The sequence below is a fragment of the Anas acuta genome, chromosome 6 (genome assembly GCF_963932015.1).
Source record: "Anas acuta chromosome 6, bAnaAcu1.1, whole genome shotgun sequence".
Taxonomy (NCBI): Eukaryota; Metazoa; Chordata; class Aves; order Anseriformes; family Anatidae; genus Anas; species Anas acuta.
In genome coordinates this window covers 22,705,124-22,729,990 of record NC_088984.1, presented here as the reverse complement: position 1 = coordinate 22,729,990, position 24,867 = coordinate 22,705,124, and the positions used below count along the sequence as shown (strand labels likewise).

The window sequence follows — 24,867 nt, the reverse complement described above, 5'->3', positions numbered from 1 at the left end:
AGTGATGGAGAAGGAAACGTACAAGACTGCTAAATTAATTCTTGAAAGGTTTGATCCAGAATCAAATGCAAAGGTAAGAATCTTGATACTAATACTGATTTGATATAAAAGGTACCATGGAACTGAACTTTCAAATGTTATTTTTAATTGGCAGGAAGCTGAACTGCCAACTGCTGGAACATCTGCAACCCCAAGACCTGGACAAGGTAATAACCCTGTAGAATGGTTGCTCTTTATCATAGATTCTCATCTTTCATAGCAATTTCCACTCTAGAAGTAGTCTGTAATAAGATTTGTAGATTGCCTGACCTATATTTAGGGTTAATAGACTGTTTATTAGACTATGCCTTTTACTCTACTGTATTTTTTCAAGTAGTGGATCTATTAATAAAGGCTGATGCTGAAGCAGAGATAAAATTAAGTTCTTGGGGCACACTTTTGGATTTTTTTTGAATACTAAGTGGCTGTCAAATCTTTTATGATGCTCATTGACTTAGCTTTTTCAATTCTGCTACCATTTGTGTCTAGTTAGACCTTTCCTAATGCAACACTTACGCTATTTTTGTATGGCAGATGGGTATCTACCCCAAAGCTAGTGCAGAAATCATGTATCATCTAGATACTAAAAATGAACAATTCTTTACTAGTTTCTTCCATGTAAGGGTGGTATTATATAAAATAGAATAAGAAAAAAAATTGCATTTCAGTGTAGTCTTGTTTCTAGTTTGCACTCAGGTTTCTAGCTTGGAAAGTCCAAATAGTGTTTGTGCTGAAAATGTGTATTGTAAGTTTAAAAACAAACAACAAAAACTTATGCAAACAAAATATACTTAGGTTTTTCTTAAAGTTGAGTATAGCATGCTGTAGTTGTACTGCGTTAATAGTTGTCTTTTCAGTCTAAAGGCCACTTTCCATAATGATAATGAAGACAGATTACCTAGAAAAATCTGTCTCAAGAAAGTGTAAGAATTAATTTGATGTCATAAACAGCTTAAACCTGTAGGGTTTCATGCTCAAATCAAACAATCTGATGTACATCACTTTCCATAAAAGAAACATTGCATATATTAAAACTATAAACTTCTGTGTCTAGTTCTTGTCAGAAGGCTTTGAAGTAACTAAACTTTTGTTTTTAATTTTTCTGTTCTTGAAATGCTTGTCTTGGTGGGTGCACAGCACCTCTATTTACAACCAATGTTCTTCTGTAAGCTGCATGGTCAAATGCACTGTTTTGTTCTTCTTGTTTAGGTTTAAATTATCATGAAAAGACTTTCAGTCTATCCTTCCTTTCTGACATTGGCAGTGAGTAGTTAAAATGTGGTATGTTAACAGGAAAGCTTTTTTCTCTTCTGGTGGCCTAGGCACAGCAACGTTTTCTCAGGTTTGCTCCTTGCCTGTCTTTCCCATGCTGAGTGGGGGGGGGGGGGGGGGGTGAAACTGCCTGGAGCCATGTGTTTCTACTTAGAGATCTAGAGATAACTAGCTATAAATGAAATAGACAGTAAGAAGTCTTTAGTCACCCTGGTGGTATTGAGAGTTCGATAGCATTTTTTGAAACTCTTAAATTGTTCATTTCCCTGCTGCCCCAGGCTATGTACGCAGCAATGGTGACACGCAATTTGTACATTGTGTGATAGTTCACTATCCTTGTGTATGCTTTTTTTTTTTTATCAAGCACAGTGCACGTGCTTTTGATCCAGGGCTCAGAGTTACCAAACACAAGTGAGTTGGATCCAGCATGTGGTGCGTAGTTGACTTTGACGTGGTTTGTAATAGAAGGGGTCTGAAAGAAGTTTGAGAGAGTTGGAAGTATTTCCAAAAGCCTGGCATGGTAGATTTGTAGGGTGATAGTAGATTTGTAGGGTGAAACAGTTGTTGCTAGGGAGGCTGTCTACACTGTATTTATGGGGGTTTACTTAGTACCAGCTCTAGACTGGTACATGGAACTGATACACATTAGCTTGGAGGGCACCTTTCAGTTTCATTCCATCTGAGAGGAATGTAAATGCTGCTCCTGGACACTGTCATGGTATCAACAAGAGACTAAGTGAGGACAACTGAGAAAATTGAAACATAAACATGCAACTTCTCTGGGTGCATCCACATTAATGTAAACAATTTGCTTCATTCTGAACGAAAATACAGTTTAACTTTGGCAAGGATATTGGACAACAAACTTTGTAAGCTGTCATAAGCATGATTTTGCTCATGTACAATACAAATCCCTTTTTATTTTTTTTCCAGTCTGTTCTATCAACACATTGAATTTAGAGTTTCTTCTCTGTTGTCCATGTAAAGTTAATTATTCAGACTTGTATTTCAGGGAGACACTATTTGCCTTTAGCTTGTGAAAATGGGGAGACTTATCTAAATAACCTATTTTTGGTATGTATAGATATCGTATGTATAAATAGAAACTTACAAATTAACATTAACCCTTCCTTGGTCGTCTTGTCTCAGTTCAAAGACAATCTGGTTATGTAGCAGAACTAATTATCTTAAGCTCTGTAATGATGTCTTTATCTGAAAAGGGGGGTAAATAACGACTAATATATAGTCAGATTGGATTTACTGTATATGAAGCAGTTGATAAGGAGTTGGTAAATTTTTGACTTACCAGTTGAAATGGAAATGTACATTAAATAAATTTAGTACAAAGATTTAATCAGTCAGCATTACAGAGTAGCTAATTTTCAGAAAAACAATCATACAGAAAAACAATCAAAGCTTTGTGTGCTTTGATCTTTTTGCAGTTTTTGTGATTTTTGTCACATTTAAAATTGCTATTTTTTTAAAATTTTAATTGTTTTAACAGACAATTCATATGAATCTTGAGATTTGGCATAAGGAAACACCTGGAAATCCAGAAGGAACTATCTTAATAAATATTTGGAGGGTTAGAGTTAATGAGCATTCAGTACTCTGGCCACGTGAAGAAAATAGGTTAGGTGTATATATTGGCAGTGGAATAAATATAGAACAACAATATCCTATTGTTGATACCTGCTCCCTTAACTGTACTGATGCAACTGTTAGTGGGGCTATACTGTGATTGAGATTACTGCATGATCTGAATTAAAAATAATGCAATAACACATGGCTGTAAGCTGTGGATTGGGTAAAGGCACCAAAAGGAAGAAAAAATTTAGTTGATCTTTACCACTAAAGCCAACAAGCTGTGTGAATTACATATTGGCTTGCATTGTGCTCTTGCTCTTTACACAAATGAAGTATAAAAATAGTAAGTTTTGAAGTGAGGGAGAAACAGAATACTTTTGCTTGTAAACGTGAAAGCTACAGTAGTCTCACCAGTAGCAATATCCTAATATTCCTTAAGAGATCGTACTGAATCATCAATTGTAAGTAGCCCTATTAATGTCCCCTATGTATTGGTATTGTTCAGTGCCAGAAAGTACAAAATTTGGACTGCAACACTCTTGAAGAATAAAAGGTCTATTTTTAAGCTATGCATACAGTTGGTTAGCAGATGCATGAAAATAATTCATGGAGGGGGAAAGCTTGGAAAACTGCAAAGCTTCATTCATACTACCTCAGCAGTAGCAATGGTGTGAGTAGAGAACCAGTAAGATGCTTTACTCAGTTAACTTGTGGGACTATAATTGTGGAAACCTGAAAGTTTGCAAGAGGTTTGTTATTAATACAATGTATTTTTTGTAGATTAGTCATGATTGTTGGTCAGAATTACACAGAGTTGTGAATGAGTAAATGGAGAAGGTGTTGTAGTTATTTTAGTGTAGTTAGATTTGAAATGCTACTACTAACGTCTCTCATAAAAAGCTCTCAAATGTCAATAGTGAAGTCTATCATAGATGAATTCTCAGTTAAAATGCAGTCTTCAAAATTGAAACAAGTCACCAAGGAAACCTTTAAGGAATTTCTGCGACCAGCTCACTAATTTATCCTGTTATTATACTGCTCACAATCCAGAGAACAAGGGGCCCGATTTTACATGCTAATATAAACTTAAAAATATACAAGATCTTCATACCCATTGGGTGATCTAAATTGGAAGATCAAGTTGCGTCAGTTAATGCAGCAATGTCTATGAGGGTGTGGAAGGGGAAAGCTATTAATTTGTTCTGTTCAATATGAAACTGAGCTAGATGGGTTTTTAGTAAGACTTGTGTGGTTTTAATCTTCTCACTGAAACTGCTAGTCTTTCCTTTCTTCTGGTGTTTACTAATGCTATTCATATGTACAGATCAGTAGGCAAGAACATAGCCTACATCTGTTGCAATTTCTTGGCGTTGGATGTTGGCAATCTTCCAACTGAACTTTTATGTTTGACCTAGTACTCCAGTGATAGCAGCTTTTCCTTAGGCAGTACAAGCTCTCATCACATGCTTACCGTCCCCCCAGTATATACGAGAGCATAGTGGAGTAGTGTTTTATTTTCCAGGGACAGAGATTGTTCCAAAAGACTTCAGCATACCTATCTCCCTGTGGCCACTTGTAAACTGCCTGCTAAGAACTGAAACTCTTCCAGCCTGTTGCAAAGTCAGCAGAAAAAGTATCTCTAATCTTGAAACTCAGGGAGATAAATTTGAAGTCCAATTCCAATATGAAATTCCATTTGTTGTAGAGTTAACTAAGCAAGTTCATACAAAATATTGTGGGTACTAGAAACTGCTTTTCTGAAGGGTACTGTAGCCTTCAGTGTAGACATTCTTGGGATATAGCTTTAGATAGACTGAGCCATCATGTGTTAACCATGTTTATATCCAGAGTCCTGAAATGAGGGTAAATTTCAATGTGATGTTGCAATAGTGTATTTCAAAGACTCTCTAGAGATATTAAGGTACAGGAAGGATGAGAAATAGATGATAGGGATGTCTGTTCCTAGGCACTGTTTTGGTAAATAAACTCATGTATAAATGTAATGGAACTTCAACTTTACGTGACTTGATATAATATCCAAACTGCAATGTGTTACTGGGATGATATTCCCATTGACGTTAATGAGAACTCTGGCTTCAGGTAAGAAGAGCTGAAGAAACCTTTCATGGTAGTGACATAGTGGTAACTCCATGATAGTGGACTGAGAAGAGGTAAAAGTAAGGGAACAATGCAGTAGAGCCTGTTCTTGCTTTGTGACAATGCAAGTACATGGTTTGTTGGTACTGTTCTTGAAAAGAGTGAACAAAACTATATAATCTGTATATGATGATCTGCATATGTTTTGTTATCTTAAACTTGTTTTTGTTTATCTGCAAACTTCCTAACAGCTCTGGGCACTTAGCCTGGATATTTTAGACGTTGAATAGTTGTACTCCCATACTAAGTGCTTGGAAACATGTTTAAGCTGTAGCGTAAAAAAAAGTAGTTAGTTCGATCTATACTTTGTGGTTTGAATCCTCCTGGTGGTATCTCCAACATTCTGCTTTAGAGTACAAAATTATAAGCTAGGCATCTGCTAATTGTCTTCTGTAAGGCTTTTACCCCAAATATACAGATACCAATCATTACTATTAAAACACTGCATTGTGTATTGGCTTTATTTCTATGGTGTGCTCAGCCAGGTACTGGGTGATCTTTAGTTATGGACATTACTGGTTTTGTTTCACTCGGTTATTTCTGGCTGATTGGAGTGGCTGTGTTAGTATGCTTTTACCATTTCTTGCTTATAATGCTAAATGTTAAATTCAGTATGCACATATTCTTGTCAGAAATTCGTCAGAGGACCACAGCTCAAAGAAATGCTTCTACACCCATGCCTGCAACTCCTAAACAAGGCTCTCCAAAATCACTTGTTCCAGTAACAGCATCTCCTAATCTGCAGAGGGATGCATCCGCTTTGAGTGGGCCACTGGAAAGAACTGCTGTGCCATCCTTGCAGTCAAACATTCCACCAAGGCACCCTGGATCCCCTGCTACTTCAGTGCCTGGAATGGGTAAACAGAACACTTAATGTTATTTACAGTTTATATTGTTTTCTCTGGTTACCAATAAAATAGGCCATTTTCAGACAGTATGGAAATGGCATTTCATTTGGAAATAGCAGAGCAGTTATCTGATTAAGCAGGAGTTCCATATTCAATTAGCCATAACTCTTTACAGCTGGCACCTTTTGATGCTGAAACCTATTGCCTGAGCTCATTTAACTGTTATGGCTTCTTTGTTTAAATGGCAATAAAACTTTGCAGTATTCTGTAGTCAACAATATAGCATACCTTTTTATGTTCTTAGTTTAGAAGAGCTCTACAGTTATATAAATCAGGTACAGAGGAGAACACTTTCCGAATACATTCATGTTTCTCACTAAACCCTGCACATATTTTTTAACATGCATCCTGACATTTATTTAAATTTTTACTCTAGGAGGTATACTCATGCAATCTATACTCATAGATTAAAGTGTAAAATAGCAAATGTGCCAGAAAAGTTGTCTGTGGTGTAGCTGAATTTTTCTAAAGTCGTATGTTAGTTTGGTACAATAGTCAAGGGTTTACTGACAGGTCAAAATCAGGATGTTCCTTAAAACTTGATTTCATGTCCTGAAAATGCTTTTCCCTTCATTTCTGGTTTGCTGTTCGAAAGGGGTGGACTTTATCAAATTTATCAAATATATTTATCAAATAGCATCCCTCTTATGCAACTTAGCTCATGTTCTAACATCTGAGAGATTTTGAGAGAGGGGCAGATGTTCTCATGCTGCTCGTTGAAGGTGAAGCAGGACAGGGTAGTGCCAGGACTTCCATTTGTTGCAAGGTGTCTGTCAAGTTGGATTGCGAAGCAATGGAGGAGATAAAAATGTCATCTTGAAAGTAAAAGGGATGCAACTTGCCAAAATTCTTTTCAGCACCACTGTAATTTGGAATAGTTCTTTGCTCTGTATACAAAGATCAAGAATATTTTCTGCTGCATTTCCCTGATTTTTTTTTTAACTTAGCTGAAGTCTTACTGTACTTCCTTGCTTACTAACCTCCATGGTACAATGTAAAAGTAGTACTGTACATTGGCACCCTGTCTCTTAATGGAAAATCTTGCGTAGCTGAATTTTAATATGCCTGTTCAAAATATTTGGTATAGTGGAATAAACTCGTCACAGAGAGTTGTGATCTCTTAGCTCTTCTCAAGATCCTTTAAGTCTTATTTTTGTTTGGTAATTGTTTACCTGTATTATGAAACTGCTATTTTTTTTTTTTGCTTTTATTCCTGGAATGAACTGCAAAGGCAAACTATTAACACTTTCTGACTATCTTGAAGTACCACAAATTAGCTCCACACACAAAGAAACTGGTCATTTTGTTTCAAAAGGTGTTTACTGAAACCTGCTTATTGAAGATTCCTTATGGAGTTTAACATGACATGTTCCTTCTTGGTTGAGTCTGGCTATATGATAAAACAGTATTAGCTATATTCTTTTTTGCTTGGAAGAAGATTCAGGCACAATGAATAAGCTGGATGAATGTTAGCCTTTACTGCAGAAAATGCTTAGAGGGAAAAAAAAACACTATTAAAAGGACAGTTGCCAGTTGTATTAATTAAAATATTTAATGCTTTATAGGCACATTTTTTCACTGGAACGAACACATTTTTCTATTGTATGCAGCAGTGGAAGCAGCTGTAATTGTCAATGTGGAAGCCCTGTTTTCTGTTGAGTTTTCCCAAACCTTCCCATCGCATAAAACTTCAGTCATGTAACTGTAGTGACAAGTATGTAAATTCAGTATCTGTAACAGTAATATCATTGCATCTAAGTTTATGCATGGCTTGCAACAAATATGAATAGCCTTAATTATTTCTAAAGTGGAGAAGATTAATAATTCATTTTCATTATACTATATTTTGTAGAGGAGAATCAATTTAATGTGTATTACCATGGAGCTCCCATATGTTTGAAAATTAATAACCAGCAGGTAGTTGAGAGTTTGCCAAGCTTTGCAAAAATGACCAGTCTTTCTACGATGATTGCTTTTGATGTTTATATTAATTACTGGTGTCCATAACAGCATGAGAACTGAGATGATTGGTTTGATTAGTAGGCAGGTAAATGAAGGTTTTCTTGGAGCATGTTCTAGATACTTAATGTTTATGTTATTTTTTAACTACTAGAAACTTTCATATGTTGTGATATACAGGTCATATGAAAACAATATCTTTTGAATATAATACTAAATCCATGTTTGAGTGTTAATCAGATATTGAGGACAATTATTTTAGAATTCTAATTTTTATTGTGGATTTTCAGATCTTTGCTTTCACACCTGTGTCAAACATTGACCATTCACTTTTTTAAAGGAAGCATTGGGCCTTTAAAGTCTTCTCTGGGTAGCTTCTTCCAAATCTATGAAATACAGAGTTCTGCCTAGCAAATGTTGGACTGTTTTTTTTTTTTTCCTGTAACTGCTTTGAGGATTTTCTTAGTCTTCAGTACTACTTGTTCCCAGAATACAAGAATAATTTGGGAATGTATTCCCTGACTTACATCTCTTGCCTTCAGGTCCCCTGTTTATGAAAGCAAGAGTTAATTTTAAAAAGTATATTAAGCATGTAAATTGCAGTATTTTCTATTCAAATTTATTGTACTTGTTAAGATCAGGACAGTCTTCAGGTCAGTTTTCCAGAACTGACAGAAACATTGCAATGGAAAGGATGAAATTAATCTCATTCTGCGTGTAGGACTTGGAGAGGATGTTGCTCTAAATATTTGGGTCCTACTTCTTGAAACCGTGTTTCTGACATTTGTCTTAGGGTATCCAGGTAATCATACATAGCTATTGAACTTCAGCTTTACAGCTGAATATAGCACATTCTGGTATAAGTAACTTTTTCTGTTGTTGCTCCCATCTGTGAGAGATAAAAGGTATCAGGTTTGAGATGGTAATTACTGCCTGTTACATCCAATGCTGTGTTTTAAACTGAAAGCTTATCTTGGATCAGTATACTAAATGGCGAGACTTGCTGTGTTGTCTTTGCCTTTATACTTATGGCACACATGCTATTTCTGTGCATATATGCATGAAAATATAAATTGTATTGCTGGGAGCCATGATTTTAGCTGGGAGCAGCACCAGGGCATGCATAAAGTGCTACAGGAAAGATAAATCTATCATCTGAGAAGCTTGAAAGTCTGAAAGTCACTTTTTTCCCTTGGTATCTTTCAGTTAAATGCCATTTTGAATTAGTTCAATTGATTAACAAAAACTACTCTTTTAGTAGTCTGTTTTTTTAAGATGTTTATAGGAGATTCTGTAAAACACATCTTCCCAAGAAAAATACTAGACAGATAGTAAATTGAAAAAAAGAGTCAAAAGCTGAATGTCATCAATAAAAGTCCACCTAAGCTGTTGACTTGTATAAAATGCCTTTTGGCCAGGAATGTGTCCTTGGGAAGTGAATTTAGCTATTTAGTTATTTGAATGGTGATGTTTCTTACCAAATTTTGTTGCTCATTATGCCTAGCTTCTATGTCGAGGCTAGAAGGGAAGGTAGAAGTAAGGACTGAAAGCTACATAAATGGCAATTGGCAGTTCATAATGGTCTTGTAGTAGAGCAGAAGTTTTAGAACTTTGTGTGTGGAAAGACAAATGTGTGCCATTCATCTGCTCTAATTGCCCTATGTGAATAGAGATGAAGGTGGTAGCAACTATTGTTACTTGTTTTTACAGGAGTTTTATTTTGATAGTAGTTAAATACATGGAATTTAAAAATATCTATATCAATAGTGGTGGTCTGGCTTTTTAGACTAAGCGTAACTGAAAATATCCAACTTTAAAATAAATGTGGAGATGCAAACATATCAAGTGGCTAGATGGTTTAATATGTAGACTGATTACACTGGGCATGTTTCCAGTTAGACACCTGCCATCTAGAAACCAGTGGGGGCTTCTTTGATAACTTTTTTAGTTCTTTTAGTGTTGTAATTGATTTCTACCATATATAGGTGTAAACTTGAAAAATTGAATATACAGAATTCAGAGTGTATAAAGAAAACTCAATTCTAAGGTGCTTGTTTAAAAAACATATAATTGTGAGTAATCATTAAATGCTATTAATGCATTAAGTACATCATTAAATTAATTTCTAAAGAACTTAATGCGTGGAAGTAAAATGATTTAATATAAGATGGAGCAGTAGAACTTTCTACTGTTGTGGGTTGAAAAAACTTGCACCTTTCCTAGTAGATTAAGAAATATGGTCATTCACATTAAGCAGGCAGAATTTCTATTGCACTAACATGCACAGCGAAAGATTATATACAGTAGTATAGCTGAAAATCAATTTGACGTAGTTCATGTTTTCCTAGGTCTTCATCCTCCAGGTCCTCCTCTGGCAAGACCTATTCTTCCTCGAGAAAGAGGTGTTGTGGACAGAGTTATTGAATATTTGGTTGGTGATGGTCCTCAGAACAGGTAAAATACTGCTAAAGGGAATACATAAATATGTGGGAGATACAGAGCTTCTTAATTTTTTTTTTAAAAGCAGAAGGTTCAAGGTTAAAAGTATTGTAAATTGTCAGAAGCTTTCTTATGATATGGCTGTTTCTTAGTGCTTCATAGGAAATCTGTAGGGAAAATGTTAACCATTTTGACAAGATTAGCTTCTACTTTGAACAGTATTACCCATCTGATACAAAAAAAATCTTTGCTCAAGTAGGTAAATACATTATATTTAACAAAAAACCTCACAACTTATTTGATTATCACTTTAGCTTTATTACCTTTATAAATGCTTTCAGATTGCATTCAGAACTCTCCAGGTGTATCTGAATTTCCATGTTAAACATGATCACTTTTCATACTGACTGTATTCTAATGAAGTACAAACTTGTAAGTAGTTTGGATATTATTTTCTGACATTGTGGATATTAAAAATCTGTTCAGCTGTGAGAGTCTTTCACTGTTTCTAAACCAACTTTAAAAATTACTTTTAAATATGTGGTTATTGTGTAGGGCCAACTAAATCCATTTGACTGTGGAAATTACCTCTTAAGAGTAAATGCCTAAGCTATTAGTCAGTATCTATAGCAAAATGCATCTCCTAATTTAGTGTGTTACTGCTTAAAGGTATGTAATTATATAGTGTTCATGTTTTCTAGGTACGCCCTAATATGTCAGCAGTGTTTTTCTCACAATGGTATGGCTTTGAAGGAGGAGTTTGAATACATAGGTAAGAACTAATGTGTAGCAGGCTTGAATACATAGGTGAGAACTAATCTGTAGCAGACTGCAGCAGTTGGTTTGTGTTTCATGACTAAAATGCATCATGCTTCATTTTGGTTGCAGTTAAATACTTAACTGACACTGAAATGTCACTTCATATGGGAACAGTTTTATGGTAACTTACTGCTCTGTATCTTAAGATTTGCTTTAAAATTTAAAGAAATACGTTATTGCAACCTTCAGGCCAAGGATTTCATGTGTAGAAAGCTCTTCAGTAGAAAAAGGCTTCCGCCAGTACATGCCTTAAAATTGCTACTGGCTTAAAATGGTTCTCAGAAGGGTTTTATATTGAGAAACTATCTGACATTAAAGTATTCCTGTTTTACCAGAACTTAAACAAAATTTTTCTTTGGCAAGAAGATCTTGGGGAGGTATCAGAAAAGGAGTGGGAACAAGCCCAGGGGGGCTATATGTGAATTTATGGCTGACGATAACTTAAGACAGACACAGCTCTTTATTGAACACAGATGTTTTATTTTGCCTCCTTTCTGCCACAAGTGTAAGCCTGATGTTTAAAAAACTAGGGAATGTTAGATAAGTCTTCTAATTCATTTTGTTTCTCTTAATTTTGCGAGGAAAATAGACAACATGGTAAAAATATAGGCTGAAAGTTTCCTATGCATCTGAATGTATTTAGTCTGTGTATCATGTTAGCTGAGGTGTGTTCACAGTTCAAATGTGCAGGAAATAATCATCCCCACCCCCAGTGTCTTAGTGAAAATATTCACTTAACTGTTATGTGGGATACTGTACTTCAGAACAAATTTTTTTTCTTAAGTATCACTGGAGCAGAATGCTCCTAAAGGAGCAAATAATGAGGGAAATATGAAGCATCCATAGCATCCACTTAATCAAAGGGTGAGCATAGTGATATCTTAACAAAAAAAAGTTATCTTCTAATTTAAGTCTTTGTAGCAAAGAACAAAAGAACATTGTGTGGCAACATCTTGTAGTACTGAATTGCATTATTTTGTTCTTTGTGGTCCAATACTTTACAATGATGGACAAAAGTACAACTGCAGCAGAGGTGATAGCAAACAGATATTTAAGAAGCAAATGTATGCAGAAGATGAAAAGGGAACTGTATGGAACGATTTCTTTAAACTTGATGGACATATTCTCAGGCATTATTATTAATTTAATTCTTTTTAGTGTTTCAGACAGTCAGGGTATCGTGGAGGAATAAGGTGAAATATTAAATTGGTTAGTGAGACTGCTTACTGGGTGTGCTTTTGTGTAGCTTTTAGGTGTGCCTACTGCTTTTTCCTGAATCCTGCAAGAAAAACGAGACCTCAGGCTCCAAGACTACCAGATTTCAGTTTTGAAAAAAAACAACCTACAAAATCGCAATCAGAAACTGAGCACCCAGAGTCAAGAGAGAGAAAACTGCAGGAGAATCAACAGACAGAAGGTACGTGCTAATCTCACAAAGTCTGCTTTTATTTAAAGTCCAATGAAATCTCCCTGTCCCATGCATGCTGGTTTTGAATGTGCCAGCTTTCATTGATAGGTTTAAATGTTACGTATATATGATGTATATTGAGTGAGTTTTTTATAAGAACAACTTCCTAGTAGGTACAGTTCATATTTTTTCAAGTCTTGTCCCTGCTTCTAGCTTAGCTTGTTGATGCTGTTGTCTTCTCTTGAACTCTAACGTTTCATTATATTAAGCAGAATGTCTCATGCAAATGATGGCGTAACAAAATTCTTCATTCTAGTGGTACTGATAAACAGATTGAAAACAGTGCTGTAAATTAGTTAAGAAGAGAATATGTCCTGAAGTGGTTAACTTCCACTGTGTTCAGCAGGTCATTTGATTAAGGTGTGTTGGAATTTCTGCCTTTGTTCATTTTGCTGTTTTCCTCAGGGCAGGAAAATCTAGTAAAACTGCCTTGTTTAAAATCAGGGAGTTCAAAGACAAATTGTCAATTTTAATTTAGCATAGTTCCTTTTGAGACATTTTATAGTCTACAGATACAGTAGGCATCTGGTATACAGCCAACAGGAAGATGCAGTGTTTTAAAAGACTTCAGAAATTATAATTTCAAACCAAAGAATCTCCAGTTGGCTGTGCTGTTGAATACCTAATGGAATTTTACTTTACTTTAAAACGTGGGAGCGTGTGGGGAAAGTTACTGAAGAAGGTACAGCCCTGATATTCAGTCTGTAAAGGCGTTGTCTATAGGAAACTGTTGGAATGTAACAGAGTACTGCTGTTTGATCTTTAATACTGAGTACAAAATGGCATCTGCTTTAATTCCTGGCATGGAAAGGCTGAGTGAGACTGATAGGCAAGACTTATCTAACAGTACCCATCTCTGGGTGCGGTCTGATGAAGGGTGCATTGTAGGGAAAACTTGTTTGGTTTCTTTTCTTGTGTTGTAGTGTTCTCTTAACTGCTTTTCAGTGAAGAAGTGGCTTCAGCCACTTTCAATTTAGTTCCCTGACTCATTGCAGGGCCACCTAAAAGGGGATAGTGTCTTGTTTTGCAGGATGGAACAAAATACAGGAGGGAAGAAATTAATTTTAACATATCACTCGGTGTAGTTGAAAAACTTCATATTCAAGTACTGTGGATTAAGTACATTTTCTTTCCTTGCGTTTGTCCCTGTGCTACAGGTTACAGTCTGCCTTAAATAAGTTCATATACCTGATTCTAACAATTATATTAGCACAGCTGAGGAGAGGGAGAATTACAGTAGAATGGCAACAGATAGCAGTGAATGTAACTACTTAAATGTTCTTTCATGATAAAAGAAGTGAAGCAAGACCTAAATCAGATCCGTGAAGCTGGCTAAGAAAATGCAAATTTCACCTTTGCTCTCAAATGGTCTTATTCTCTTTTCAGTGAGTAGAGTATGGATTGGAGCTTCTTGGCTACTTTTTAAAAAAAAAAAAACAGGTTGTAGAAAAAGACATGGTTTGTTACTGGGGTCTTCAAAACTCAGGGTATTTTCCTTTGTGTGAATCAAATGGAAAAGCCCTTAAAGACTTCAGCTTTTGGAGGTGTGTGCCTTGAGGGTTTCTAAGTGTTGTTCAACTGCAGGTTCATAGAGGTTTTGAGAGAGGGGGGTGCTAATTAAGCTGGTATTATCATTGAAGGAAATGTTTATCAGACTATGCTTTTAACTGATCTGAGCTGCTGAGCGAATTTATAGATGTTTAAAAAACTAAGTAAAGCCTTCTAGAATTAGTGCAAGATTTTCCTTAAGTACTTGAGATGTGGGAGTGAAAATTCTACAAAATACTTCTTACTTCTTATGAAAGCAGACTTTTCAGGATAAAACGTAAACTGTTTTTATTGCATCATATGTGAAATTTTCAGCTTACCTTTAACACTGAAAATTACTTTTTTTTTTAGTGTGGTCTTGTATTCTGCTGTGCTCCATTAATTACAAATAATAAATGAAAAACAACAAAAGAAAGCACTGTGGGGATTATTTGCCAGTTCTTTTACTGCTAAGAAGTTATATTGAAAGTCTTGAGAAGAGGTATAAGAAATAAGTAACTGGTATGCTGATTTGTCTTTTTAGGTAGTTTAAATATCCTGATCTTTTCTGAATACTTCATCTACAAGATGATATGAACCATTCTGTTTTGGTAATTAGTAAGCAGCCGGAAATAGAGTATGTGTTAATATTTAACATAACTAATATCTGAGATGCAACATAGGCCAGTGCTACCGGGTCCATTTGTCATTGTGCATTATCTGTCTGTGTCTTGCCACAAAGTAATGTCTTACGAATGAGAATATCATTTTCAGTAAATCACTTTTTCCATCAGAACCCTAATTTGAAACATAACTTGGCTTCCTTGATTGTAATTTTAAGCTATGAAGGGATAGCTCTGGGGAAAGCCTTTGTTCACTGTAGTAATATAAATGCTGTCATAACAAGAATAGAGTATCTTTGCTTAGATGTAAACAAACACTAACATCAAGAAACCATACTCACCACAGTGTTGACAACAGGGATATCCAAACCTTCTATGTAACTCATTTAAACTATAGCTATATAGTTTGAAAAAATTGCAAGCTAATGTGATGCAGAAGTGCTATAAATATTTTTTCACTAGTCAGCTACTTTACTAATGAGTAGAGCATGAAGCTGAATCTTTTTTTCAGTTGTGTGCTCATGCAGTGACAAGCATGCTACGTGCTACTCCTATAGATATGAGAACTGAAGAATGGTTATGTGGAGTGCTGTTGGCACTGAACCTTGGATTTTGTAATCTTCTGGAAACATGGAGTCATCAGCTGTTAGTCTGATGCAGATTACTGGCACAGACGTCATGGTTCACTATTCAGCAGTGTAACTTGGGAAATTTTAATACCAGAACGAAGCAATCTACCTCGCTTCTTTTTTTTTTTTAAGTGGCTTGTTTTTTTTTCTATCAAAGGCTAGTCTCTGAGCATTTAAAAGTATTATTTTCTGTATAAAAGCCAAACATTATAACACCAGGAACTACTTCTAACTCTGTGGTTGATTTTGCTTTCCTTATGTTTGGTATTATTGCACTGTCCTTGATATAGGCTTATCATTTAACAATGTTTTGAAAGATGAAACAAGAAAATTTGTCAGCTTGAGTATTTTGTGTTGAATATCTAGTACTGATGTTCAAAGGTCTTCATTAGATTACTTTGAACTTCTGATCACCATGATGAAATCTGGACTTTATGAAGACAACTTCCCTTGCTGCCTCCAGATTTTATGGAGTTCTTTGACTGTCTGATGAAATATTTTGATAATTTAATGCTTTTAGCGCATCTGAAGATTTTTGACATACAGCAACTGTTAGTATGTTTGAAAAGATTTCTGTTTAAAAGGCAGATGCAGAAATCTAGTTTGCACTTTAACAGAAGTGTTCACAGTAATGCTGTCCTTCAAAAATAACACTCCAAGTTGTTCCACGTGTGTGCTTATTTGTGAGTTCTACCAAAAGTGGCATGGCCTTGGGCAAATGTTACAGGTGGAGTAGAAACTTTAGGAATTAAACTGGTTAGGGACAAAGTACTAAGGAATAAGCTTCTGGTCAAAATGGTCTCAGTTGACTGTTGAAAAAACCAACCAAACAAACAAAAACATAACCAACCAAAAAACAACAACAGCAAAAAACAATCAAACAAAAAGATCTGATTGCTTCTTTTGCTTCTTTACCAAATCTGCACTACTTCTGCAGGACAGCATGAGTATGCTATATCTTTTTAAGCCATTATTTCTTTGAAAAGATCCAGGTATCTGCTGTGCCTTTTCTTAGTTCAGCTAGTATGGCTAGAATTGATTTCTCAGTAGATCCTTGTCAGCTTAACTCAAGTTTAATGACTTCTTAACAACTTATTTTTTATTTTTTATTTTTTTTAAGAAATGGTTACATTTTTTTTCTGGCTTTGTGAATACCTGCATAGTAGGTACCTAGTAGTGATACAGTATTGTGATACCACTGGTTATGCAGTGAAATACTCTGCAACAAAAAGAGGGGTAGCTGACCTCTCAGTGTGAAGTACATACAAGTAAATACTATGCTTTAAGCAGAAGTGCTAGGAACAGAACTTGTGTAGCCGGAAGCAGGGCTTTTAAGATTGCATTGATACAGTTCTTAAACTTGCCTTAAGCTGTTTGCTGTTGAGATTATATATGCGTAGCTGCATTCAGTTAAATCATGTATTAATAACTGATCCTCAAGGGTACTACCTTTCTTTTGTCATCTTTAAGCTTACTTTTAGAGCTTTATCATTCAGCTACTGCACTTAAAGCAGTAATTTAAATAACTTAGTATTAAGATCCAGTGGACTCTCCACTAGTCAGTGTATTTAAAATTAAATCACTGTATATATTTAATACAGGTTGATCATGTTTGCAGTTGGAGCAAACAAGTAGCATTGCTTGCTGTGACTGCCACAGCTTCCTATTTTAAAGTATCTGTTCTTTAGTTCCTTAATTTTGTCAGACCTTTAATAATTAATTTTCCATCTAAGTTGTTTTTTAACTGTGTATTCTGCAGAGTTTCAGCTGTTACTAAGTTCATTAAAGTGAAGGGAAAGGCCATGTGAAATAAATACCTGACTTGTTTTCTTTAGGAAAACAGTGTCTCCATGCTTTTCAGTAGAATATAACAGTGAGAGCAGCATCCCTTTCCTGTTCCTTTGAATATAGATGGTTGGAACATGCAGTCTATCAGGCTTTTTGCTTTTCAGCAGAAGTTTCTGCTAGTGGCTAATTGTCCTTGGGGCTGTCCTCAAGCCCATTGTAGATGCTCAGCATCTTCCTAATCACACTGAATGCATGGTTCCCTCAATCCCTACACTGACCAGGCTAAGAACAAGTCACTTTTACAGGTTGCTGGATCATAATTCTGAGGAATAAAGGACTGAACCTGAGTAGATAAATAATGTTTGCACTATACTACACATGAGTTGAAGGCATGGAGTTCTTTTCCTCCCATCCTATGCTTTCTTTGTGACTAAAGCTTCAACAGCAGCAATAAAGAAGGAATGTAACTTAGGTGTGGAGGGGCTAGAGCAGGAGAAGGCACAAACTCATAGAATTGGAGGCTGAAGAAAATAAGCAGAGTTCAGATGAGGAGGAAGAAAACTGACAGTAGGAAGATTAAGAATACTCAATAACTTTTGCTGGCAGTTTTGAGATATTGGGAACTGGATTTTTCTGTCTTTTTTTCTAACTACCTGGCTCTTTAAATGTAGTTTCCACCAAATAGAGTGTTTAGGCTCTGTGTGGTGGTTGAACGTATGCAGAAAAACCTGTACAGTTGCTAACACTTTCATTACCAAGTACAAGCTGAATTAAGATAATGTCTTAATTCTGGCATTCTGTCTTGTTAAACAAACCAGCCTAGAAAGATTCTGAGTGTGAACAGACACACATGCAATATTTTCAGTGGGGTCTGGTGAACTCTTTTCCCACAGTATTTTCTTTTTTCTTCAATTTTATAGTTTTTACCTGTGATTCCTTTTTAGAAAAATAATTTTTGGCCTTTCAGAACTTCGTGGTGACTAGCTGAAATCTGTGTGATTGCAAAATATTTTCACAGGCCCTCTAGAAATATTAGCTACATCTTCATTTCTGAAGATGGTTATTTTATCATTTCTCTTCTCACAGAATCTGAAGAACCGACCCAGAGCATTGAGACAAATGAGACAGATGATAAAGCACTAAGTGCTGAGCAGCTGGATGATGGGCTAGCTGAAGAAGTTGAAAAAGAAGTACCAGAAAATGTTTCAACAACTGAAGACTCTGTTTCAGATTCTGCTATTTCAACTGAACAAAGTGAAGAATCTTTAGTGAAAGCTGAATAAAGTACTTCAAGTGCCTTCAGTAGCTAGTTTTTAGCTTTGTTCATGCCTGTTGTTACTATTCAGGTGAGCTTTTTTTAAATGGTACAACTTAAAAATCTCGCTTGAGCTTAAACTGCCTCAACTGCCACAGTGTGTCAAAGCTATGTGTGAAAGTGAGTATTGTAAATTAAGCATGTGTCTTTAAATAAGTTAACTCACAGAATGTATAGCTCGTTGAAGTCTAACAGTCATAGCCGTTGCTCAATTTGCATATTTAAAAACTTAAAAGTAAGTTTTATTAAAGGTGACCTAAAATTCGACCTCTCTAGCTGTCAAATGAAGAGCCACAAACTCGCCACAACACAACTGACCTAGTTAAGTTTGGTCTAGTGAACTTAAAGATACTTTTTAATTCTTCCCTGTTAAATTGAATACATCTTAAATACAGCTGTTTACAAGCTGAGGAGTCATCCGACATTTGACTTGAGCATATAGAAAGTGTCATAACAGTGGTGTTAATGTTATTCATTGTCTAACTTTTTGACGGAATTAAGTTAAATGACACTCACAAAAATTGCATCTCCTTTGGTGTTTGCATTGCAGATGAACCAAAGGCACGTACATACAGAACTGTTTTGTGTTTACATAAAATATAGAGTCTCTGCACTTGATTGTACTTGAATTCAAAGCACTATTTATACCTGTACAATAATGACAAGATAAGTGAATTTTGTGCCTTTGTGTATTTTGTTAAAGAAAAATAAAGACATCTAGCAGCAAGATTCGCTTTGTGATTCCTAGAACTAAATAGAACTTCTGTTTTATGCAGCAATTCTACAGTTTCTTTGTAGAAGTTCCTTGTAACATACTATATTCCTCCTGAACATGTATGTATATTGCTAAGATGGCTTCCTTGCAATAGAAATAGTAGTGGAAGCTTACATGTGATTACCAAAAGATTTTCCAACTATGCTTAAAGTCTGTTGATCGTATTTATGGTTAAAATTGCAGTGAACATTTGCTGCTGGATTACTGAAGCTGTATGTGTTCATGTAGCTTTTGAAGCTAATGACTCGTGTGCATTTCCTGTTATTTTTAACAACTGGGAACCTGGACTAGCATGTTTCTGGTGCCTAGAAATGAGACGTCTAAATCAAACTGACTTTTATTTTTTTTAAACACATGCTGAGCGTGTGTAGTTTGACTCTGTGAGTAGTTTTATAATGTGTGTGATGTCTTCCATGTACTTTACAATATGGAAGGAAGGGGAAACTTCAAACTTTTTTTTTTATCATCTTGGTCCTAAAGTGAAATGGTTTTACTTTGTAAAGGCAGCAAAAGTGTCAATCTTAGTAAATCAAAAGCTCTATACAAGTAAAACATTTCTAAATGTGACCATCTTTTAATAAGAGACATAATGACATAATTCTTACCTGAACAGCAATGATTTATTTTCCAAATAATTGTTTTGACTCTCTAGGGTTAGTTTAAAAGCTCAACCGTTTCATCAAGATAGAAGTTTAGGAGAAAGTCTCTATTTAGATAAATGAGGAAATCTTTTTTTCTGGTTCACTAACTAAATTGCAATTCATATTTTAATTAGTAGAATTCTAAACAGAATGTAGGCAAGTGATTAAGGAAGTGCTTGTAGATGCTTGGCTATATTTATATAAACAACAATTAGTAAAAACAATTAACTGTCTTGTGTGTAACTATCTTAGTTGTAAATAAAAAAGAAAACAGGCTCTTTTTCCTTCAAATATTCTATTAGGATATGAGAAAGGTACAGGGTACAAAGGGGAATACATTCTTTAAGAGAATGTATTTTACATTCCAAAATGTCTTTAGAAATAGAAATAATTTTGCCTGAAAGTTGAAATATTTGTATTATTCTGTAAGACTTCCAGATCTTTATATCTTCTTTGTATTTTGTACATCACTAGTTTATCTGTTCAGAGGCTGATTGTTCTGTTGGAACGGAAACCATACGGTACTTCAGTAGTTTAGACTAGTTGTTGGATGTACTGACAAGCACTAGAAATAAGTAAAATTTGACACATAATCCTGTGTATGATGTTTAATGCTTGAATTACTTACTGTCCCTTCAGAATCTGAGATTACTCTAGGTGTGTGTTATTTCCTTTGAAAAATCTTATCTGTTTTTTCTAGAGTAATTTTATTTCTTTCCCTTAACAAGCAATCATTGAGCTGTAATACATAATATCTATTGAATTGACTGAGAAAACAATCTGTTGATATTAGAGCTATTTATTTTTTCATTAGCCTGGAAGATGTCTGTCAGCTATTCTGCTTTTGTCAAGGAAACTGATGCTTTCGGCTGGGTAAGGTTGGGAATCTGAATTTCTTTGGAAAGAGGAGAATCAGGTGTGGAGAGGAAGCAGGGAAGCATTATTCCTCCAAATGTTCTTAAATGTGATATTAGCAGCTTGCAAAAGGAATGCTTGATGCTATTGATTTAGTAAAAGGATCAAGTAAAGACAGTTAACCTCACATGAAAATAAATACTTGTTAAAGAGCAAAAACCCTAGACTTGAGACCAGGAGCTACCTAGAATTTTGGGGGAGAGAACAAGTGAGTTTTAAGCACACTTTTCCCTGAAAGGCTTTTTTGATTTAGGGGAGAACAGAAGAGGAAAAAAAAAAAAGGCAATATGGACAGTGTATCCAAGCAAATTGTTCCCATTTTCATTCCTTCCTGATTGCCTGAGAAGGTTTGCAAAAGATGCTGAAGATATCCAGGTGTTTTGGTAAAGAGATATATTTTTAACTTCCTAATTTTTCAATGTTTTAAAGGTATGATAAATGAGAGTAGAAGGTGAAATAATCTGCAAGTAAATTCAAACTCAGGAGGTGTATGTGATAGACTCCAGGCTTTCCTCAATTTATAGTAAGCGCTCACTGAACTCCTGCCAAGTATGTGTGCCTCAGTCCTGACACATGAGAGAAGAGGATTCTGTTTCTGCAGCAGGTGCTTCTTGGCTTCTGCCTACCGCAAGAGTCAATAGCAAGAAAGATACTCTGTCCTAGAGGAACTAGATCAAAATCTAAAAATACATGCCAAGAAAACAAAGCTTAGATTTTGAATAACCACACTTAGTCACGTCTGTGACCCTGAAAAACTTAAAGTAGGATTATGCAGAGCAAACTTGCTAATTGCTGGTGATATTTAATCTAATTGCAGATTGCATTATGAATGATTGGGGGTAGGGGATGGAAGAAAGCACAGGAAAAATACTGCGGTTCCATGTTTTGGCTGTATTCTGACTTCCTAGTATGTACTTGAATCACATTTTATTTCAAAAATATTAGAAAACTGGGTCCAAAGAAAATCACACTTACAAGAAATTTTATACAAGCTTCCTTTCTTCCCGTGGCCTGGATGGAGAACAAAATCTTGAAGTGAAGTAGTGAAACTTGGGAAACTTGTTGGTGCTAGGTTTTTGTTACTTCTGAAATATTGTGAGTAATTGCAGAGGTTTCCTTTTATCCAAATAGTTGTATTACAGAGGAATTACCCTGTTTGTGTACAATTTGCCATTAAAGACAAATGAATGCTCTAGTTCAAAATAAATTGAAGTGAGTCAGTTGGTCAAATTTAAGTGTTGCTAAGAACACTTCAGAACAGGGAAATAAGGGAATGCTACTTTTTACAGTAATACCTACTCTGAAGGAGAACATGATTGATTGCCTTTAGACATTTTGACAGAAATAGATCATTTAGTGGAATTCTATTATGAAAGTGGTTTGTCTCAAGAGAGCTGTTCAGTCTACAAGGAGGAAAAGTAGAAGCTTGAAAGGAAAAGCAAACAAAACTTATGTGGAGGCTGCCTTCATTTACAGACTGGTCTAGAAGTTATCAAAAGCATGTAACTAGGGGTGTATTTGCTTGCCTTGAGATCAAGATCAAGAAGGCTGTGGTACAAGAGTACTGCAGCAGTACTGAGTACCACAGCTGATGGAAGGATTTAAAGAACAGTGGGGCAAACCCAATTGGGGCACCAGGTGGGAGGGGATTGGGAAGTGTTGTCTGACAGGGCAAGGCCTTAAAGCACTTCTAGAAAATGTAGCAGGGTTTGGCTATTATTGCATGGCAGTACATACTCCAGATCAATACATTCTTATGTCAGAAACAGTATGTCTTTGCAATTCACAACAAAAAACAAAAAGCTTGTTTGCTTTTTGGAATTAATCCCAAAATCAGTGGCTGACTGATAATTTGGTAGAGTAAGACTGTCTAGCCACTACTTGAGGACAACAGCAGAAAGTTGCTCCTCCTCTCAATTAAACTAGAACTTAAAACTTTTTTCAACTAATAGTAATTACTACTTAAAACACAATAAGAGGCTAAAGAGGCTTGGGGAAAAAAAATAGTTCTCCCTCTTGTCTGTGGTTCCATACTGTATTTTCTTAGCAATACTTGTGCACTTGTGAATCTGTGGTAATGGGTGAGGAGGTTAGAGGAAGCTGTTAATTATTCAATAATTGTTGAAAATTCATCTTCAAGTCTTCAGTGCAAGAGTTGTGAAATACTTTTTAATCTTATAAATAAAACCTCACTCCAGAGAAAGCTTGTCAGGACTTCCACAATGAGGAATGCAATCCACAGGGGTGTGGCCCTTCTCTGACTGTTTCAACAGAAAATAACCCTGATGGATATGATTTAGCAATGTTGTTGGCAAACATCATTTGATCAGTATGTTGAAGCAAAATCTTTACTCTCACTTCCTTCTATGTGTTGCCGATTGTTTTTTTTTTTTTTTTTAATAGTATCTCTGAGACGTTTTTTTCTGTTCAGTCTCATGTCCAGTCATGTGGTTAAAAGTTAGCATCTCAGCATCTTGTGTTTAGATTACTTTCTGGAACTAGTAAGTGCAAACCTGTCTAGATTCTTGTCACAATGAGCTGCTGAAGTTTCACATAAATAATCTCTACACCGCAAACACCATTTTTTAAAAAAGCTACAAGCATAATATACTAAAACTTATAGGAGAGTGAGTCGACTGTTCCTAGTTATTTGGCTGACTAGCCTTGCGGAGGGCAAGAGGTTTAAAATGGAGTTTGAGAATTAGAGGTCAATAGGAGACTATTTGATTATCAGTGGATTCTTTTTCATGTTGTTTGCCTCTCCTGTCTTTTTTGACTTAACGTATTAAATGATGGGACCTGGGTAATACTTCATAGAAGAGTTTTTGCCAGAAAGTTTTGATACATTTAAAATGCTTGTGAAAACCGAATTAGAAAACTGGTAATTAGTAATCAGTGGCAGTGATCTCCTCTGTTAACTCCATCAAAGACCATGAACTGGAAGTTTTTGAGTTTGTGGAGGATGATGAGAAGAGCTGGTGTTAATTCCTCACCTTGATTATGTCCCTACTGGGCTGACTGGCACAGGGCTTTGGATTCGAGGTCGGTCGTGGTGTGTTCACACACCATGCTTCACAACTGTCAGAGGAGAACCTAAACTTCCATTGGAAGAGTTCAATGCTTGAGATGGTCTGGTAGTCTGAAGTTAAGTACTTCATGCTCTGAAAACCGTCTCTTCAGAGGAAAAAGATGGCATCCTGAGTAGGCTGGAATTGCTTTGCACTTGATCTCTATTGGTAGTTTGTGTATGCAACAAGGTGGCTGTAGCTCTTAACAATAACTGCTGCCCTCCAGCATTTAAAAAACAAACAAACAAAAAAAAAACAAAACCCCTGTCCCTTCTGATCATGAGTCTCAAGGAATTTGACTTCTCTTCACCATTGCTTTTGATTTGTGAACCTCTCTGGGGTCCTGTCAGGTCACATTCAATCTTTCCTCTGCAAGAATAAGACCTACAGAGGTGTATGATGGGCAGGATAGAGAGAAGGGTTTTAAAATGAGACATATTGATTATACAATAATTTGCTCCCAAACCTTGGGGTTTTGAGATTAAAGCAAACACTCCTAAGATTCTTGATAGATTATCTAACTTGGCAACAGTGCAAAATCTGAAGCACTGAATCATAATATAGCCCTTCCAAGGTTGCATAAAATCAATTTGATCAGGACTTAATTTTTACTTAGAAGGGAGGGTCCTGACCAGTTCTTATAGTACTTGTTATTTCTCACCATAGTCACTGTGGGAACAAACATCTTCCAGGCTTCTGTACACACCTGGCACTGCACTGCTAAGCATTTTCAGTAAGCAATTACTAATCTTTTTTAAGAGTGTTTGTAAGCCTTTTCCACTGTGAAATCACGTATTCTCCTTCTGTTGTACGACAAGAATAATATGCAAAAGGAAGATTGCAACTGTCTGAGGGAAGTACATGCAGCAAAATTCTGAAATAATCAGATACTCAGGAGAGAACAAGGTGGGGCAAATACTGGAGATGCAGCGATTTGG

At 35.8% G+C, this 24,867-nt stretch overlaps 1 protein-coding gene across 4 annotated transcripts in view; it reads left to right on the top strand.

The window, feature by feature from the left end:
* Nucleotides 1-19,259, top strand: part of LNPK (lunapark, ER junction formation factor) — a 38,730-nt gene extending 19,471 nt beyond the window's left edge. For all 4 annotated transcript variants that reach the window (XM_068685749.1, XM_068685747.1, XM_068685750.1 and 1 more), the window contains exons 7-13: nucleotides 1-73; nucleotides 155-206; nucleotides 5,688-5,912; nucleotides 10,271-10,376; nucleotides 11,063-11,133; nucleotides 12,427-12,597; nucleotides 18,302-19,259. The exon at nucleotides 1-73 is cut by the window's left edge and continues 8 nt beyond it. In XM_068685749.1, coding sequence (XP_068541850.1) covers nucleotides 1-73; nucleotides 155-206; nucleotides 5,688-5,912; nucleotides 10,271-10,376; nucleotides 11,063-11,133; nucleotides 12,427-12,597; nucleotides 18,302-18,498 — 895 coding nt within the window. In that variant the 3' untranslated portion in view covers nucleotides 18,499-19,259. The remainder of the gene's footprint in view (nucleotides 74-154; nucleotides 207-5,687; nucleotides 5,913-10,270; nucleotides 10,377-11,062; nucleotides 11,134-12,426; nucleotides 12,598-18,301) is intronic.
* The last annotated feature ends 5,608 nt before the right edge of the window (nucleotides 19,260-24,867 follow it).